This window comes from Mesoplodon mirus (genome assembly GCF_964341445.2).
Source record: "Mesoplodon mirus genome assembly, chromosome: 5".
Taxonomy (NCBI): domain Eukaryota; kingdom Metazoa; phylum Chordata; class Mammalia; order Artiodactyla; family Ziphiidae; genus Mesoplodon; species Mesoplodon mirus.
The window spans coordinates 78033649-78054222 of NC_138980.1; the positions used below are offsets into that span (position 1 = coordinate 78033649).

The 20574-nt window shown below is 35.4% G+C and overlaps 1 protein-coding gene across 1 annotated transcript in view; it reads right to left on the reverse strand.

Moving 5' to 3' along the window:
* The window catches only part of SLC12A2 (solute carrier family 12 member 2), a 110157-nt gene that overhangs the window by 44573 nt on the left and 45010 nt on the right, over positions 1–20574 (reverse strand). The window contains exons 6-10 of the mRNA XM_082622573.1: positions 19844–19954; positions 19158–19266; positions 8333–8460; positions 8152–8236; positions 5307–5458 (exon numbers count right to left, since the gene is read on the reverse strand). Coding sequence (XP_082478699.1) covers positions 5307–5458; positions 8152–8236; positions 8333–8460; positions 19158–19266; positions 19844–19954 — 585 coding nt within the window. The remainder of the gene's footprint in view (positions 1–5306; positions 5459–8151; positions 8237–8332; positions 8461–19157; positions 19267–19843; positions 19955–20574) is intronic.

Genomic DNA, 20574 nt, shown 5'->3' on the forward strand with positions numbered 1-20574 from the left:
TCTTTATTATTCCTATGAAGAACACTAATAGTAATTCTGGGAGAAATCTGATAAAAATAACAATAGTAAACAGTAATAATGGTTACGTGCGTTACAAACTTCTGAAACTGATTTACCACCAGCCCTAAATGTAAAAAAACGTTTTATTTTGTAAAATGTCAAAGGCACACACAATGGCAGAGAGAACATACTGAACTACAAAGTATCCATCGCTCAGTTTCAACAGGGCCAATCTTTTCATTATTGTGAATTAAACCCCAGATCTCATTTCATGCATAAATGTTTGTGTGTACCTCTAATGCGTAAAAACCTTTAAAAACTGTAACTACAAAGTCACTGTCACAGCTTAAAAACTGGGTAATTCCTTAACAGCATCAAATACCCAATCACATTCAAAATCCCCCAATTATTCCTCTTTTCTTGCTTTTTAAGTTTGTTCAAATCAGGATCCACAAAAGGATTACATTTACATTTGGTTGATATGTCTCTTAAGTCTTTTTCAATCTACAGGCTCACCCTTTCCTTTACATTTTATGATTTTTATGTCATTTCTCCTAGAGAAACCCCATGCTCTGGATTTTGCCGACAATCTCCACTGCCTTGTTTAACTTGTTCCTCTCACCTCTATTTCTAGTCAACTCGTAGGTAGGTAGATCTAGACAAGTTGATCAGACTGAGGTACAAGTTTTCTGGCAAGAATATTCCAAGGTGGTTTGATATACTTCTGTCAGGAAGGTTGTTTCCTTTTTTTAATGTTAAGATAGTAGATTGGTATTGTGGTTATGTTTTTTGTTTGTCTTTAAAGAGTACTTATTTATTAAAGCTAAAAGTAGAAATATCCAGCTGAAAGGATCTAACTCCAGGATTTGCCTCTAAATAATCTAGGAAGTGGGGAGTCATAAATAAAACAAAATTAGTCATGCACTGATAACTGATGAACTTAGAAAATGTGTATGTTAGGTACATTATATTGCTTTCTCTATCTTTGTACATGTTCAAACATTTCCCTGTGATGAAGTTTAAAAAAAAATGGATCACTAACTTAGACAATGAGAAGGCAATCAAATAAATCCAAACAGAGGAGCACAATACAAAATAAATTGCCTGGACTCTTCAAAATGTCAACATCCTGAAAGGTTAAAACAGGCAGGCTGGGAACTCCTCTAGATTAAAGAATTTAAAAATAACTAAAGGCCATGTGTGACACCAGATTGAATCCTGGATCTGAGAAAAATTGATCTGGGACATTACTGGAAGAAGTGAGGAAGTATGAATATGGAATATATATTTAGACAACAGTATTTCATCAACACTGAATTACTTGGGTGGGAAAATTTACCATACTTGTACAGAATGTTTTAAATACTTCAATCTGATTGTCATGCTGTGATGTCTATAATTTATTCTCATGTTTGAGGAGATAAATACTATACATATATATATAAAGATAAGGCAAATGGGGCAAAATATAAACTACTAGTAAATACAAATGAAGGGTAGGTACACAGGTTTTCATTGCACTGTTCCTTGTGAACCTTTGAAATCTGTCAAAATATTAAATTGATTTGGAAGAGTTGTTTAATGGATTCAGGTACTGTCAACTTGATCTATGCATTATAAATTTTACCAGTAGCGAATGATGATCACCATCTAGATTCATTACTTCATTAGTGGAGATTTACCTCTCATTTATATCGACAAAGAACATGCCAACTGAGACCAAGGAGATAAGGAAATCAGGTTTTAGGCTGTTTATTATACACTTGCCTATAATTTAATATTAAGCCTGATGTAAAACTAGCTCTGGGCACAATCCCTGGCCATAATACCTAAGTCTGATTTCATGTATACATAAACCACCTTGTTTCACTTAAATGTCTCTCCCTGCATCTTTCAGAAGATTTAGGTTTAAACCTGAAGAACATATTTAAGAGTTTTAAGAAACATTAGCATTGACTTCTCTGAGAATCTCCGGGAGAGAAAACTCATTGAAAAGATGATTTTCTATTCAGCCTTTTAATACCAATTTAGTAGTTACATACACATGATACATTTTTCATAATCACTATGTTTACAGTTATTATTTAATGCTAGATTATCTAGCATTGCCAAATCTGTCCTTAGGGAAGGAGATTATAAAGGATAGATAAGGTGGACCAAGATAAAAATAAGCAGACTTGATTTCTGTTATATATACTTATCAGATAATACAAAATTCCATGTCTGTCTGTAATGCCTTCAAAGTTAAGTAAGTACAAAGGCAGGAGGTAAATGAAGAAAAAAGGGGAGAAAAAAGAATATGATACATTGGTAGATTAAGCCAAAACTGACACCAGCAACATTACATACAACCATAACATTTCACCTTTCATGTTTTGAGGAAAAGATTCATTTTCTTTTCTTCCATCACCTCTAAATTAAGATAAATAATGCTCCATGCTTAGCATCTAGAAACTATGCTTCTATGATTTGCCAAGTTTCCTGTTTTCTAGTTATATATTTATCCAATAACCTTTGTGTTTCACACCATTTTATGGTAAAATATGAGTAGCAAGTAAATGAAATGCATTCAAATAATAGTAACATCAGTGTTATCCAAAATATATAGTGGAAACAAAGATGAAAAACAAAAGATGGTCTGGTCTTTAATAAGGGGGGGATAAAAGACAAAAGTCTAATAAAAAGTTTAAAAAAAGTGGCAAGTAAAACAAATGGTGAGATTTTGCGTGGGGAATGTGTGTGTGTTGACGATTTAGGGTTCAAAAAAACGTTCATGGGGACTTCCCTGGTGGCGCAGTGGATAGGACTCTGCGCTTCCAATGCAGGGAGCCTGGGTTCGATCCTTGGTCAGGGAACTAGATCCCACATGCATGCTGCAACTAAGAGTTCTTGTGCCACAACTAAGGAGCTGGCGAGCCGCAACTAAGAAGCCCATCTGCTGCAACTAAGACCTGGTGCAACCAAATAAATAACAATAAATAAATAAATATTTAAAAACGTTCATGGAACTGGGTTTGAAGAGCAGACAGATTTGGACATATAAAAAGAAAAAGCCAGTGCATTCCAAGCAGAGTGAAGCACCAAATAAAGCAACAGAGTAGGGTAAGTGTGTGCATGTATACATATACAAACACGTAATGACTGGAGTTCAGTCTGGATAGGAGCAGTGGGACTTAAGTTTGGGTATGAAAGGCTCTGACAGAGCAAAGACGCTCACATTTTGTTTATCAAGCAGTCGTGAGTCAAAGGTTTCAGAGGACATTAAAGTGTAGAAATATAAGAAACATAAAACTAAAGAAAATTAAACATTTAAGAAAAATAAAGTGACCCTATTATATATGCATATATTTATCAACTATATACAAAACAGTATTATATAGCGTGCCTTTGTATAGATTTCATGATGGAGTCTCCACTTACATGCTCCTCAGTTATGTTCTATTCACCATTCTTCATTTTCCAAGTGACAAGCAATTGATAATTTGACAGGATTTTCTTCCCATTCTGTATTGCTTTACAAAGTATTCTTTTTAATATACTTAAATTGGAAAAGCAACTTACGTACACCAAATTCTCACACTTTGCTTGAATGAGTCCATACTTAGACTTGATAACGACAACATACTTTTGTATTTCAAGGCAACAACACAGAAATCTGACTGGCATTTTCAGTCACTGGGCAGAGACCAACATCTGTGCCTTTCATACACAGTATCAATGTCCGAATTGGCCTGAATAATTAGCTGGACATGAATACTTCCTTTCATTCCTACGATTTTGCCTAGTCTTATGACTAGAAAAAACAAACTTCTATTACATAATTGAGTTCAATATTTTTAACCACTGAAAGTGCAGTAAATTGCTTGAAACTATACAAAAGAAAATACAAATAATGGCATTAAATATTTAAGTTATATAATTTTAATGTAAAATACATAGATTCTACATAAAATGTCTATATAATGTTCTGCAATACATTAAATCCTCAACTATTCTGTTTATTATGTTTACACATTACTGGAGAAACACTAGGAAGCGAAATTTTTATTTTCCACTTTGAATTAGCAGTACCATCTATTCTATAAATTTACCACAGAATATCTTGTTTTAATCTCCTGACTTTATACCTTTGTGTTCTTTTATTTCTAGCATCCTGAGGCTTATCAAGCAACTCTCAAAATATCCTCCAAATTTTAGTGATTCCCTTTCCTCTTCTATCTAAAACCCATAAATTTTACAAAAATTTCATTTTGCTTTCAGTACCTTATAGAGGTAATAATAAAACTGATATTCTCCAAATACTTGAGCAGTAATACTAATCTTTACACAGTTCATACGTTTAATAGTTCACAAACTTCCAAGCATCCATTAAAATAATTTTATTAATCTGTTGTTCAATAGTGGTTTAACACAGCATCACTATATGATAGCCAGATCTAATTAAATAAGATTACTGATACTAATCAACACTTTTTTAAAAGGGCATTCATATATAAAGCAATTATGGAGAAACCTCAAATTAGAAAACTGAACTCAATTAGTATGGATTTAAATTGCTCAAAATAAAAATGAAATACTTAGATGTAAGTCTAACAAAATATGTACAGGACTGATATTCTGAAAACTACATAATACTTATGAAAGAAATTAAAGAAGATCTAAATAAATGGAAAAATGTAAGTGTTCATGGGTTGGAACACTCAACATAGTAAATCTATCAATCCTCCCCAAATTCATGTACAAGTTTAATGCAGTTCCTATCAAAATTCCAACAAGACTTTTTTGTAGATAAACACAGATTATTCTAAAATTTATTTGGAAAAGCAAAGGAACTAAAATAGCTAAGACAATTTTGAAAAAGAATAAAGTAGGAGGAATCAAGTCCCGATTTCAAGACTTACAACCAACTATAGAAATCAAGAAAGTATGGCACTGGTGGAGAGACAGACACAAAGATCAATGGAACACAACAGAGAATCCAAAAATAGACCCAGCACTTATGACCATGTGTGAGATGCTTTCTTGCTTTCTGAAACAGTATACTGTATATATGTACTATATCTTATACCTTATGATAAAAGTGTTGCCCTCTGGGGCCGTTTTGCCCCTGAACAGGCTCAGATTTCATTCTTTCATATTTTTCTGTTTGCGCAATTAGTTGCGTACAGTCTTTATTGATATCTGGGTATAAAGTAACAACAATCCTCCCTTCTAAGTTTTTGCTATACTCTGAATGGTCAGAGTTGATAGCAGTCTGACCTCTAGATGAACACAGAATGTCTGTATAATATAAATTTGATGCTCACCTGGAAGTTGTTCATTAGGCCATAGGAACAAGGATTGCTTTCACAAGATGAAAAGTCAAAGTTTAATTTGCAGGCTGCAGAAGTACAGTTTGTGAGCTCTGTTACAATAGTGTCATTAACGTTCCCCGTAGCATCCCGAACAACACAAGAACCTGAAGCACAAGTGACAACGAGGACAAAAAAATCACACTAAAGCTTACATTCATTTCAAAATTATATACACCCATAAAGAAATTACAGTGCTGACTGTATATACTTGCTTATTATAGCATGCATTGTATTTACAATTAAGAAAGGTTTAGGGCCTCCCTGGTGGCGCAGTGGTTGAGAGTCCGCCTGCCGATGCAGGGGATACGGGTTCGTGCCCCGGTCTGGGAGGATCCCATATGCCGCGGAGCGGCTGGGCCCGTGAGCCATGGCCGCTGGGCCTGCGCATCCGGAGCCTGTGCTCCGCAACGGGAGAGGCCACAACAGTGAGAGGCCCGCATACCGCAAAAAGAAAAAAAAAAAAAAAAAGAAAGGTTTACCTGGAACAGAATTTGGAAAGCATCATGGTCCCCAGTATTAAGAATTATTTGGAATAACGTACGACTAACAGTAATGACCATTCCTTACAGTTCATATATTCTTACTTTTGAAGCACTTTAACAATGCTTTCTCATCATATATGAGGTAAAAATCACAGGCATTACAACAAAAACTAAACAATAAAACAAAAATTAAGTTTTGAAAGGAAGAGTTTTTTTAATGACTAGACAGTCTGTATACAGTTCTTCATTCTTAAATTTCTTCTTCGAACTTTCAGAGTAGTGTTTGCAAAACCATCTCCTTAAAGGTACTCCTGAGACCACTGGAGGTTGAGGGCAGAACAGAGAGAGCCCTATATAACCTTAAAGCAGCTATGCTTTTATATTTCATATTTTGATGTTCTCCATCAGAATTGTCTGGGGAAAAAAGGTTCCACTGCTTGAGCTAGTTACACAATTACTAGTGTAGAAGTGATCTTTACTGACTCCACTACTGAATATCAGGGAGAAAGGGCTACTCCTGTTGCCCTAGTGTAGACAGAATGAAATGACTATGAGGGCAAGCATTATTGGAGCATCAGATAAAAACAGAAGTGTTTTCCTGCAATAACAAATTATTTCCCATGAAACATAATCAGTTATATAATTTTTTAAATTAAAAGTAAATTTTCCACAGCTAGCTTATGTATAATGTATATAAACAGCGGTCCCCAATTTTTTTGGTACCAGGGACTGGGTTCGTGTAAGACAATTTTTCCATGGACGGGGTGGGGATGGTGAGGTGGGGTGGGGTGGTGGTGGATGGTTCAGGCAGTAATGCGTGTGATGGGGAGTGGCAGATGAAGCTTCGCTCATTCACATGCCACTCCCCTCCTGCTGTGCGGCCTGGTTCCTAAGGGGCCACGGACCAGTACCAGTCTGCGACCCGGGGGTTGGGGATCCCTGTATACAAGCATGCTAGAAACTTTTAGGGGAATACAAAAATATTTTGCTAATAAGCTTATAAATGTAACTCATTTTTTTTCAAAATGAATTTCAGGAATTTATGTATGCATTGCAATGATAAATGTAATTGAGTTACTTTTTCAAATGTTAACATAGCCCACCATGATAATATTATTAGCATTTCTAACTCTTGTTTAGTAAAATTTCAAAATTACATTTATGCAAATTAGCAGCTCAGTTTGTAAAAACATTTCTGTCATTACCTCCCATCACATGATTGAATATATGGCAAAAATAAAAATTTTCTTACTCAAATATATGGAAAATTTATATTCTGTAGTTGATGAATTTGGAGTTTGTGATTCTTCTGATTAGTACTAGACTAAGATTTATTCTTGTAGTATGCTTAAAAATTTTAACTGTAAAACCTGAATTTTAGAATTTAGATATTAAAGACAATGCTTACATTTTAAAAACATATGTTTTCTGGGTAAACTATGTACTTTCATGAATGTGTACTAAATTCAAGACAAGACAGTATCTACAGTCAATATATGCAAATTATATGTAAAATCAGTAGTTATTAAATTTTTTTCTGTACTATGTTTCAGTTAAGAACCTCCTATTATAAATAGCCTTTTAAAATTATTTATTTATTTGCTTATAAATAAATAAAACACCAAAACCCTCTTTGCCATGAAAACAATTTTTTTAAGGAAGTGCCATTATCATATGGTTGGTAACAAAATCTCTGACCTTGGACTTCCTCAACTATAAAAGATTTAGAGACTGGCTGATCACTTAAGTCCTTTCTTCAAGTTCTAAAATGTAATGATTCCATGAATGTATTAAAGTGGCTTAAAACCATTTTCATTAATTTAATAACACTTTTTATTCGATGTAGTATCTCCTGTGCATTGAAATTAGGTTTTATGGTAAAAAATGCCAGGTATTTCTTAATAGCCTTGAAACAATCTTCATACAACAAGATTACATAAAAATATAAAATAACCATCATAAACAAAAATATTCCAAAATTTGTAAAGCTCAGAAAGTAAAATGCATTTACTTCTACATATGAATTACATTTTCTGTAAATATATCTCAGTGAAATTTAAGAATCTGCAGATAAGATTTTACATAACTTTCTAGCTTACTAATTAATAGAAATCCTAGAGGAAAAACCTTAGAGCATTTAGTGACTTAGATAATGTCTAGTTTACTTAAGTATTTTTGAAAATACAAAACTTCACATCTTTTTATTGAAATATTTCTTAATTTAAAAGTTAGAAATATAATGTCATGAAAATGAATGTTCATAGTATGTACATCATTAAATTTCTGAAACACATAACAAATGTAAGGTTATTTACCTACAGATACTGCAATTCCTATGTAAACCACCGTAGTAATTAAAATGGCTAAGAGTGTTCCTTTGGGTATGGCTGACTGAGGATCCTAGAAGACAAGAATATTTTTTAAGTCTACCTTTAAAAATAAATATATGTATATCACTTTCTGTATAAAATCGATACAGCATTTTATAATACTTACTGCGAGATCACCTGAGATATTTGCTCCAGCCAGAATACCAGTTGCGGCAGGAAAAAAGATGGCAAACACAGAAAAAAAGGTCTCTTCCTCTCGAAAATCTGGCCCAAAGTTCTCATTAAATATTTCAGCTGTAGAGAACAAAATATTTTTGGCAATTAATGGATAGCAGATTAGACCATGATAATTTAGGTTAAGAATAAGTGTTTATCTAAGACCCCTGACTTTTCTTCAGCTCAAGTAACTGGTAAATTCTTGAATATTTCCTAATTCAAGTATGTATTGGTGTTTCTCTTTTTTTATATGAGGGAAACGGTTTACATTCAAAATGATTTGACCTGGTTCATGCCCCACTATTTTTTATACCTTACTAATTATGTTTCAAGCACCTCTAACTTCATTGTTATCTCTCCAAGAGGTCAAAGAAGCAAGAAAGCAGGCAGAAGAACAAAAGGGACGTAAAACTAACCTGGAACCACATTTTTCCTTACATCCAACTTATATTCTATCTATCTGTACAGCTTTCTCTGTTTCCTAGTGGTGACTTGTTTGACTTTTGAGGCTATTCATCAGGCATCCAGATAATTTGTAGCTAAGACAAACCAGGTAAAGGTCCTTTCCATTTCAACAATAATGAAAGCTTCAACTAGTCCTGCTGTTTCCATCTATTCTGATAGGCCCTGACACTGAAACAAACAATTAACAGTCATCCATCCATCCATCCATCCATCCATCCATCCCAATATTTGCGTATACACCATGTGCCAGGTCCTGTACTGGAGCCATCCAGTATCTCTAAGTACTGAGAGATCCAACAGCAACAAGCTACCTTCATGGAACTTAAGAGTATCAATGAGGAGCTACAAAATAAGTTAAGAAAAAGGTCACTGCAAATAACAGTAAATGTACTGACGGAAACAGGGTGTTGTGATAAATAATGAAACAGAGACAATCTAAGTGTGATTACAGAAGGCTAAAGAGATACAACTAAGGAGCTAACACTTAAGCTGAGACTTTACTGAGCAGGAATCAGCCATGTGATGTTCTAGGAGAAAGACTACACCAGGAATAACCAACAACATGTAGAAAGGCCCTGAGACAGGAAAAAAGTTTAGCTATTTTAAAGAACTAAAAGAATGCAAAGCCCTCACAGTAAGGGGGAGATGAAATGAGATGGAAGGGATCAGCAGGGGTGAGATTATGCAAAATTTTAATTTTATAGGAGTTTAGATTTTGTCCTATGCCAAGGTAGGTGTAGAATCACACAACTGACATGATGCTTATGTGGATGCTGCATGGACAATGGACTGAAAGCATCAGCATCTGAAGCAGGGAGACCAATTAGGAGGTACTGCAGTGGTTCAATCTAGTGATGGGAGAACAACGTACTGATTAGAGAAGGATTAGTAAGTAAGAGGGCAAGTAGAAAACACTGAGATCCTGGTTTCTTTTACTTACTAGGATGGAGAGGTCTGAGAACAGTTAGGTAGGAGGGACATCAAATAAACAACTGAATGTATACCTATATCTGGAGTTTAAAGGAGAGATGCAGGAATAGAAACATGTGAATCTCTTGAGAGCATTTTGAGCCATGAAAAAAGATATTGCCAAAGGAAAGAATACAGTTAGAAGATGCAGGACAACACTCTGTGCAACTCTGACATTTAGAGAATGGAAAGAAGAGAAGGGGTAACAGGAGTAATAGATACAGTGACCAGTGAATTAGGTAGAAAAGAACTCACTAGAACACAGTATCTGACATCAAATAAAACAAGAAAAGTATTTCAAGGAGAATGGGACAACTAAATATAATGTTGCTGAGAGTCAGACGACTAAAAAACTGCACACTGCATGTAGCAACATGTTATTGGGACCATGACAAACAGAAGCCAGTTAATAGGGGTTGAGAATGAATGAAATAAGACCATTTGGTGAAAGTAACATGGGGAATAAGTTACACACGGTCTCAAAGTATCTCTCCACAAACTACTTATTAATTACAAAGAAGAAAGTGGCAACCTAACAATAGATAAAACTCTCAGGTAGCACTTTCACCAAGTCATAAAATTTAACACCATCAGTAATGGAGAAAACTGACATCATGTGAGTCTTCTGATGTGAGGCTCTGAAGACAGACTCTTCATGTAGGGTTCTTGGCAAAAGTGAACAAGTGAATCTATGGAAATCAAACAAAACCAACTGGAGGGACTTTCTAAAAAAACAAACGGCCTGTACTCTTGAAGAATGTCAATGTAGGGAAAGAAAAATAAAAGGCTGCTGGGCGGACCAAGAGGATGTGGAAATCATGTATCTGCACAACTAGGGAACCTACCAGGCACCGGTGGGGGACCATGGACACCTAAGGGGACGGGAGGAACCCCTAGTGACCAGCTTGTGGGATCCTGGTTCCCAGGCCAGAGGTCGGGCCCGAGCTCCTGTGGTGGGAGCTCTGAGTCCAAACCACTGGACTAACAGAGAACCTATGATCCCAGGCAATATTAATTAGAGTGAGGCCTCCCAGAGGTCCTAATCTCAGCACCAAGACCCAGCTCTATCCAACTGCCTGCAAACTCCAGTGCTGGATGCCTCAGGCCAAACAACCAGTAAGACAGGAATACAGACCCACCCATCAAAAAAAAAAAAAAAAAAAAAAAAAGAAATGACAAAAATATATGTTACAGATGAAGGAGTAAGGTAAAAACCTACAAGACCAAATAAATGAAGACGAAATAGGCAACATACCTGAAAAAAGAATTCAGAGTAATGATAGTAAAGATGACCCCAAATCTCGGAAACAGAATGGAGAAAATACAAGAAACACTTAACAAGGATCTAGAAGAACTAAAGAGCAAACAAACAGCGATGAACAACACAATAACTGAAATTAAAAGTACTCTAGAAGGAATCAATAGAATAACTGAGGCAGAAGAACAGATAAGTGAGCTAGAAGATAAAATGGTAGAAATAACTGCCAGGGAGCAGAAAAAAGAAAAAAGAATGAAAAGAATTGAGGACAGTCTCAGAGGCCTCTGGGACAACATTAAACACAGAAACGTTCAAATTATAGGGGTCCCAGAAGAAGAAGAGAAAAAGAAAGGGTCTGAGAAAATATTTGAAGAGATTATAGTCGAAAACTTTCCTAACATGGGAAAGGAAATAGTCAATCAAGTCCAGGAAGCACAGAGAGTCCCACACAGGATAAACCCAAAGAGAAACATGCCAAGACACATATTAATCAAACTATCAAAAATTAACTACAAAGAAAATATATTAAAAGCATCAAGGGAAAAGCAACAAATAACATACAAGGGAATCCCCATAAGGTTAACAGCTGATCTTTCAGCAGAAACTCTGCAAGCCAGAAAGGAGTGGCAGGACATATGTGAAGTGATGAAAGGGAAAAACCTACAAACAAGAATACTCTACCCAGCAAGGATCTCATTCAGATTTGATGAAGAAATTAAAACCGTTACAGACAAGCAAAAGTTAACAGAATTCAGGACCACCAAACCAGATTTACAACAAATGCTAAAGGAACTTTTCTAGGCAGGAAACACAAGAGAAGGAAAAGACCTACAAAAACAAAAACAAAACAATTAAGAAATGGTAATAGGAACCTACATATTGATAATTACCTTAAATGTAAAAGGATTCAATGCTCCAACCAAAAGACACAGACTGGCTGAATGGATACAAAAACAAGACCCATATATATGCTGTCTACAACAGACCCACTTCAGACCTGGGGACGAGGCAGACTGAAAGTGAGGGGATAGAAAAAGATATTCCATGCAAATGGAAATCAAAAGAAAGCTAGAGTAGCAATTCTCATATCAGACAAAATAGACTTTAAAATAAAGCCTATTATAAGAGACAAAGAAGGACACTACATAATGATCAAGGGATCAATCCAAGAAGAAGATATAAAAATTGTAAATATTTATGCACCCAACATAGGAGCACCTCGATACATAAGGCAAATGCCAACAGCCATAAAAGGGGAAATTGACAGTGACACAATCATAGTAGGGGACTTTAACACCCCACTTTCACCAGTGGACTGATCATCCAAAATGAAAATAAATAAGCAAACACAAGTTTTAAATGAGACATTAAACAAGATGGACTTAACTGATATTTATAGGACATTCCATCCCAAAACAACAGAATACACTTTCTTCTCAAGAGCTCATGAAACATTCTCCAGGATAGACCATATCTTGGGTCACAAATCAAGCCTTGGTAAATTTAATAAAACAAATCATATCAAGTATCTTTTCTGACCCAACACTATAAGACTAGATATCAACTGCAGGAAAAAAACTGTTAAAAATACAAACACATGGAGGCTAAACAATACACCACCAAGAGATCACTGAAGAAATAAAGAGGAAATCAAAGAACTACCTAGAAACAAATGACAATGAAAACACGACAAGGCAAAACGTATGAGATGCAGCGAAAGAAGTTCTAAGAGGGAACTTTATAGCAATACAATCCTATCTCAAGAAACAAGAAACATCTCAAATAAACAACCTAACCTCACACTTACAGCACTTAGAGAAAGAAGAACAAAAAAAACCCCAAAGGTAGCAGACGGAAAGAAATCTTAAAGATCAGATCAGAAATAAATGAAAGAGAAATGAAGGAAACAATAGCAAAGATCAATAAAACTAAAAGCTGGTTCTTTGAGAAGATAAAATTGGTAAACCATTAGCCAGACTCATCAGGAAAAAAAGGGAGAAGACTCAAATCAACAGAATTAGAAATGAAAAAGGAAAAGTAACAACTGACACTGCAGAAATACAAAGGATCATGAGAGATTACTACAAGAAACTCTATGCCAATAAAATGGACAACCTGAAAGAAATGGATAAATTCTTAGAAATGCACAATGTTCCGAGACTGAACCTGGAAGAAAGAAAATATGAACAGACCAATCACAAGCACTGATATTGAGACTGTGATTAAAAATCTTCCAACAAACAAAAGCCCAGGAACAGATGGCTTCACAGGCGAATTCTATCAAACATTAAGAGAAGAGCTAACACCTATCCTTCTCAAACTCTTCCAAAATACAGCAGAGGGAGGAACACTCCCAAACTCATTCTGCAAGGCCACCATCACCCTGATACCAAAACCAGACAAAGATGTCACAAAGAAAAAGATCTACAGGCCAATATCACTGATAAACACAGATGCAAAAATCCTCAACAAAATACTAGCAAACAGAATCCAACAGCATATTAAAAGGATCATACACCATGATCAAGTAGGGTTTCTCCCAGGAATGCAAGAATTCTTCAATACATGCAAATCAATCAATGTGATATACCATATTAACAAACTGAAGGATAAAAACCATATGCTCATCTAAATAGATGCAGAAAAAGCTTTCGACAAATTCAACACCTATTTATGATAAAAACTCTCCAAAAAGTAAGCACAGAGGGAACTTATCTCAACATAATAAAGGCTACACATGATAAACCCACAGCCAACATCATTCTCAATGGTGAAAAACTGAAACCATTTCCTCTAAGATCAGGAACAAGACAAGGTTGCCCACTCTCACCACTGTCATTCAACATAGATTTGGAAATTTTAGCCACAGCAATCAGAGACAAAAAAGAAAGAAACGGAATCCAAATTGGAAAAGAAGAAGAGAAAGCGTGACTGCTCGCAGATGAAATGATACTACACCTAGAGAATCGTAAAGATGCTACCAGAAAACCACTAGAGCTAATCAATGAATTTGGTAGAGTAGCAGGATACAAAATTAATGTACAGAAGTCTCTTACATTCCTATACACTAATGATGAAGAATCTGAAAGAGAAATTAAGGAAACACTCCCAGTTACCATTGTAACCAAAAGAATAAAATACCTAGGAATAAATCTACCTAGGGAGAAAAAAGACATGTATGCATAAAACTATAAGACACTGATGAAAGAAATTAAAGATAATACAAACAGATGGAGAGGTATACCATGTTCTTCGATTGGAAGAATCAACACTGTGAAAATGACTCTACTACCCAAAGCAATCTACAGATTCAATGCAATCCCTATCAAACTAACAATAGCTTTTTCACAGTACTAGAACAAAAAATTTCACAATTTGTATGGAAACACAGAAGACCCCGAATAGCCAAAGCAATCTTGAGAAAGAAAAATGGAGCTGGAGGAATCAGGCTCCCTGACTTCAGAATATACTACAAAACTACAGTAATCAAGACAGTATGGTACTGGCATAAAAAGAGAAATATAGATCAATGGAACAGGATAGAAAGCCCAGAGATAAACCCACGCACATATGGTCACCTTATTTTTGAAAAAGGAGGCAAGAATATTCAATGGAGAAAAGACAGCCTCTTCAATAAGTGGTGCTGGGAAAACTGGACAGCTACATGTAAAAGAATGAAATTAGAATACTCCCTAACACCATACATAAAAATAAACTCAAAATGGATTAAAGACCTAAATGTAATAAGGTCAGACACTATCAAACTCTTAGAGGAAAACATAGGCAGAACACTCTATGACATAAATCACAACAAGATCCTTTTTCACCTATCTCCTAGAGAAATGGAAATAAAAACAAAAATAAACAAATGGGACCTAATGAAACTTGAAAGCTTTTGCACAGCAAAGGAAACCATAAACAAGCCGAAAAGACAACCCTCAGAATGGGAGAAAATATTTGCAAATGAAGCAACTGACAAAAGGATTAATCTCCAAAATTTACAAGCAGCTCATGCAGCTCAATAACAAAAAAACAAACAACCCAATCCAAAAATGGGCATAAGACCTAAATAGACATTTCTCCAAAGAAGATATACAGATTGCCAACAAACACATGAAAGGATACTCAATATCACTAATCATTAGAGAAATGCAAATCAAAACTACAATGAGGTATCACGTCACACTGGTCAGAATGGCCATCATCAAAAAATCTACAAACAATAAATGCTGGAGAGGGTGTGGAAAAAAGGGAACACTCTTGCACTGCTGGTGGGAATGTGAATTGGTACAGCCACTATGGAGAACAGTATGGAGGTTCCTTATAAAACTACAAATAGAACTACCATATGACCCAGAAATCCCACTACTGGGCATATACCCTGAGAAAACCATAATTCAAAAAGAGTCATGTACCAAAATGTTCATTGCAGCTCTATTTACAATAGCCCGGAGATGGAAACAACCTAAGTGTCCATCATCCGATGAATGGATAAAGAAGATGTGGCACATATATACAATGGAATATTACTCAGCCATAAAAAGAAACAAAATTGAGCTATTTGTAGTGAGGTGGATAGACCTAGAGTCTGTCATACAGAGTGAAGTAAGTCAGAAAGAGAAAGACAAATACCGTATGCTAACACATATATATGGAATTTAAGAAAAAAAAATGTCATGAAGAACCTAGGGGTAAAACAGGAATAAAGACACAGACCTACTTGAGAATGGACTTGAGGATATGGGGAGGGGGAAGGGTAAGCTGTGACAAAGCGAAAGAGAGGCATGGACATATATACACTACGAAACGTAAGGTAGATAGCTAGTGGGAAGCAGCCATATAGCACAGGGAGATCAGCTCGGTGCTTTGTGACCACCTAGAGGGGTGGTATCAGGAGGTGGGGAGGGAGGCACAAGACGGAGGGGATATGGGGATATATATATGCATATAGCTGATTCACTTTGTTATACAGCAGAAACTAACACAACATTGTAAAGCAATTATATTCCAATAAAGTTGTTAAAAAAATAAATAAAAGGCTAAGGCACTGTTTCAGATTAAAGGGGACTGAAGATTATATAAAGAACTAGTTTTTAAAAAAGGAGATTGAAGAGACATGACAAGTGAATGCAATACAGGATCATGGACTGGATCCTGGAACAGGAAAAAAAAAGTCTCTACATAACCTTTATAGAAGCAGTTGTAGGGACTTCCCTGGTGGTGCAGTGGTTAAGACTCTGTGCTTCCAATGCAGGGGGCCCGGTTTCGATTCCTGGTCAGGGAGGTAGATCCCACATGCATGGTGCAACTAAGAGTTCACATGCCACAACTAAGGAGCCTGCCTGCCGCAACTAAGACCCAGCGCAACCAAATAAAAAAAAAAGCAAGCAAGCAAGCAAGAAAGAGTTGGAAAAATTTGTACATGAAAAATATGTTATATATAACATTATGCCAAAGTTAAACTTCCTGAACTGTCCTTTTCCTTAGTAGATACACACTTAAGTATTTATAGGTAAGAAGTCATGATTTCTGCAACTTCTCTCAAAAGGTTTAGCAATCATAGTAATAATAATTTGATATGAGTGATAAAACAAATGTGGCAAAAAAGAACATAAAAGTGTGAATTTTTTGTGAATGTAGGTAAAGGGTGCAAGGAATTCATTTATTTTTCTATAAATTTATTTATTTTTATTTATTTGTTTTTTGGCTGCATTGGGTCTTTGTTGCTGCACGTGGGCTCTCTCTAGTTGCGGCAAGAGGGACTACTCTTTATTGCGGTGTGCGGGCTTCTCATTGTGGTGGCTTCTCTTTGTTGTGGAGCACGGGCTCTAGGCACAAGGGCTTCAGTAGTTGTGGCTCACGGGCTCTAGAGCACAGGCTCAGTAGTTGTGGCGCACGGGTTTAGTTGCTCCTCGGCATGTGGGATCTTCCTGGACCAGGGATCGAACCCTGTGCCCCGCATTGTCAGGCAGACTCTTAACCACTGAACCACTAGGGAAGCCTCCAAGGAATTTATTGTATTAATTTTTCAAGTTGTCTGTAAGTCTGAGTTTTTTTTTGAAATAACAAGCAATAAATGGGAGGTAAGGATTTGAGATATTTGTCTGTGAAAGGGGCCTGGAAAGTAAGGTGGTAACTGGAGAATAAAAGACCAGAGATAGTATTTTCAAGGATGGGAATTACTAGAGCAAGTATGTAAGCTTATACAGAGCTGACAGTTTTGATGCAGGGAAGCAAGTAAATTACCAAAGGATAAATGCCTTTGAGAAAGTAAAGGAAATGGGATCTAGATCACAGCAGAGGCACCGGTCTTTGGCAAAAGGGAGATATTTCTCATATCAAAAAGGAAAAAGGAGAAAATGAATATCCCTATTAGGTAGTCATTTGAACTGACAAGTTAATTAACATAACCTGTTCACTGCAGACACTACCTTAATAAAAGGAAGGCCAAGCAGTATCAACTGCTAAAAAGGAAAAGTCATATTCCAAAGTGTATTTAAATTTATTTACCTCAGATTGAGATAAGCCCAGATGTGCTATTTGAATAGAATATAAATTATTACTATACTAGATAAGGATGGATCTGAAAAAAAGGAAATGAAAAATATGGCCTAGCAGATATTTACAGATATTTTACAATCAATTAAAGCCATAAACAGAAAATACATATTAGGAATATTTTTAGAAATAACCATCTACTATAATTTTAGAAATAAAGGTGGCAAAAAAAATGTTCAAAAATCTATAATGTAAAAAAATTTAAGTAGAAAACATTCATAATTAGAAGAGACGTCACAAATACAATTTATGAGAGAACGAAATACAGAAAATTATCTAACTAATAATACTAATCTTCACTTCTGGCATGCCTAAAAGACACCTCTTCCCCTAATTCAGGAAATCATGATTAGACATTTAGTGCCTGTTTTCAGAAGTAGGCATAAGCGCTAGTTACCAGAACAGACATCACACTATCAACCCAGGATGAGTAGGTAACATTATTGCAGGCAGGTGTTCTTGCTTAAGGTAAGAACCTTGAAACAACTCTTATGTGAAAACTGCCCAGCCAAGTCAGTGTCAGACATAGGCCAAACCAGTGCGACTCATATATGTTCCAAGGACAGTGTGGTGGTACCAGTCGGCAATTAGATTAAGCAGCTGACACCAGAAGGTAAATCAACTAGGTCTCTAGGATCCAAAATTTAGTCAACTAATTTTTTTCCAGTAAGACTTTCTGAAGGAAGAAGTGCATTGATTTCTTGTACATTCTGCATCTTTTCACAAATCTGAATGTGTAGCTCTGGGCTAAACAACTCAGGAGAAGTGAAGCAAGGCTTTTCCTTCTAGGGCTTCAAAACAAGGAGTTTTTGTCAATTTAAGACAGACACACCTATTACCCTAAGTGATAAGCACCTCTGATGCTACTGCAACTATTCTTTCTGGCTTCCATTCTACCTTGCAGAGATAGGTTCAGAACGGCTGCTCAATGGAGGGAGTGGGGAGAAGAGGAGATGCAGAAAGACACTTTAGGAAACAATAACTGACAAGTAAATTTCACCTGTAGTGAAAATTAGATGCAGACTGAAAGAGGTTATGGAAGATAAAAACTGGAAAATTCTCACACAATTAATAATGTAAACTGTAGAAAAACTTAGGTTGCAATTATACCAAGAAACTAATATTTCTAGTTGCTTTCACAGTCTTAGGCACTTTTAGATTGTTGTGTTTAAATACAACTAAAAGAATGAAAAAGTGATGTTAGAACAAGACTTACAGTTTCAGTAACAAATTCTCCAAATGAGAAGAGAACAAAAGCACTTTTCATCAATAGCACTGATTTCTCTACATTCTATCACCTTTTGTTGCTAGTAATCAGAAATGAAAGATGTAAATAAAAGTGATTTTTTTTACCCCAATTACACAACAAACATAGAGGAACCAAACTAAACTGGACTGTCAATTACTGTTAGTCACTACACCAAACTCATTTACATTACAAACTATGTAAAATGTACTAAATTTATTTAACACTAGAATGCTATAATATGCACCTTTAAAAAAACATTCTATCTTTCTTACTTACACTTATAACCAAAGAAACCTTTGGGTTTCTTGCTCTCCAATGGGATAAATGTTCCTATGACGAAATCAGCAATAGCAAGTAGTAGAATCACCAAAAGAACAATCTGAGCCTGAAATTTTAAACATTAAAAATCAAAATCAAATATATCATGTCTATACATTAATTCAGTTCCACTAGAATATAACTTCCATGAGGGAAAGCTTCTGTCTTGTTTCCCTGGTGCCTCACACAATGCCAAGCACAAAGCAGGTGCTTAATAAATTTTTGTTAAATGAACAATCTTTAAAGAACTATCCAAAATGAATAGCAAAAGTAGGATCAGGCCATATATTTCTGAAATGAATTAAAGATGTGCATGTCCTGCTAACAAATAACACAAACTTTAAAAAATATAGACAAAAAATCACAGTACTTATATTACCTTTACTAAATCCGTCTGACATACCCTATAATTCTTTTTTTTCCTACATACTCTGATTACCTCTTAAAATGACTGTTATCTCCAAATCCTCACTACGTTGCCAAATAGAAAATGACCTTATACGTGAACTTCTTTGAAAATGGCCACTTAGGAACCTTCAAAATCTGAAAATACTACTACTACACCTTAGAACATTCCTAAAACACAAAGTCTAAAAGTTTGTACATTCAACATTTACAGATGTTCCAATGATATCACTACTTACTTTTGCCTCCCACTCCATTCCAGCTACTGAGATACCTAAAAGGATCACCACTGTAATGGCTCCAATAATTCGGATATCATTGATTTCATCTATCATAAGTATGGAATGTTCCTACAAAAAGAAAATAATAGGATGAGCAGTATTAGTTAGTTCACATAAATTCTTCAATTCTATTTGAAAGTTTTAGAACTATCACAGTGCCTCACATGTAGAAGTTGAATAAATGCCTACTTAAGGAATGAATAGAGGGACCTAGGGAAAAGGAATGAATTACTGTTTACTATTAAGGTGTCATTCAAGCAGCTGAAGACATCAAAAATATGATCAAATTATTAACGCTGCTGTATTTTATACAGACTCAAATATAAAAAAGAATTGCTAACAAGCAAGGAAAAAAATCATGATAAGTAGTACTAATAGGATTTTTTAAAGTTACAAAGCAGAAATATATTTTGCATTCATTGTGGTTAGTGAGCTCATTCTTTTAATGGTCTCTTATGTTGCATAAGGAAAAGAGATGAACACACTACCATGCAGCTGTCCAAATCACACCACTCCGTTCTAAGAGCAAAATTACTTGTGGCTAAATATCAATGACATCAAAAACATATACTAAATTAAACAATGAATGAATATGAATTCTTAATGATTACACTGCTTTCTTACTTTCTTTGGCCTACACAGCTAAGGTCAATGCCAATGCAAGAGTCAGTCCTTTCAGATGTCACACT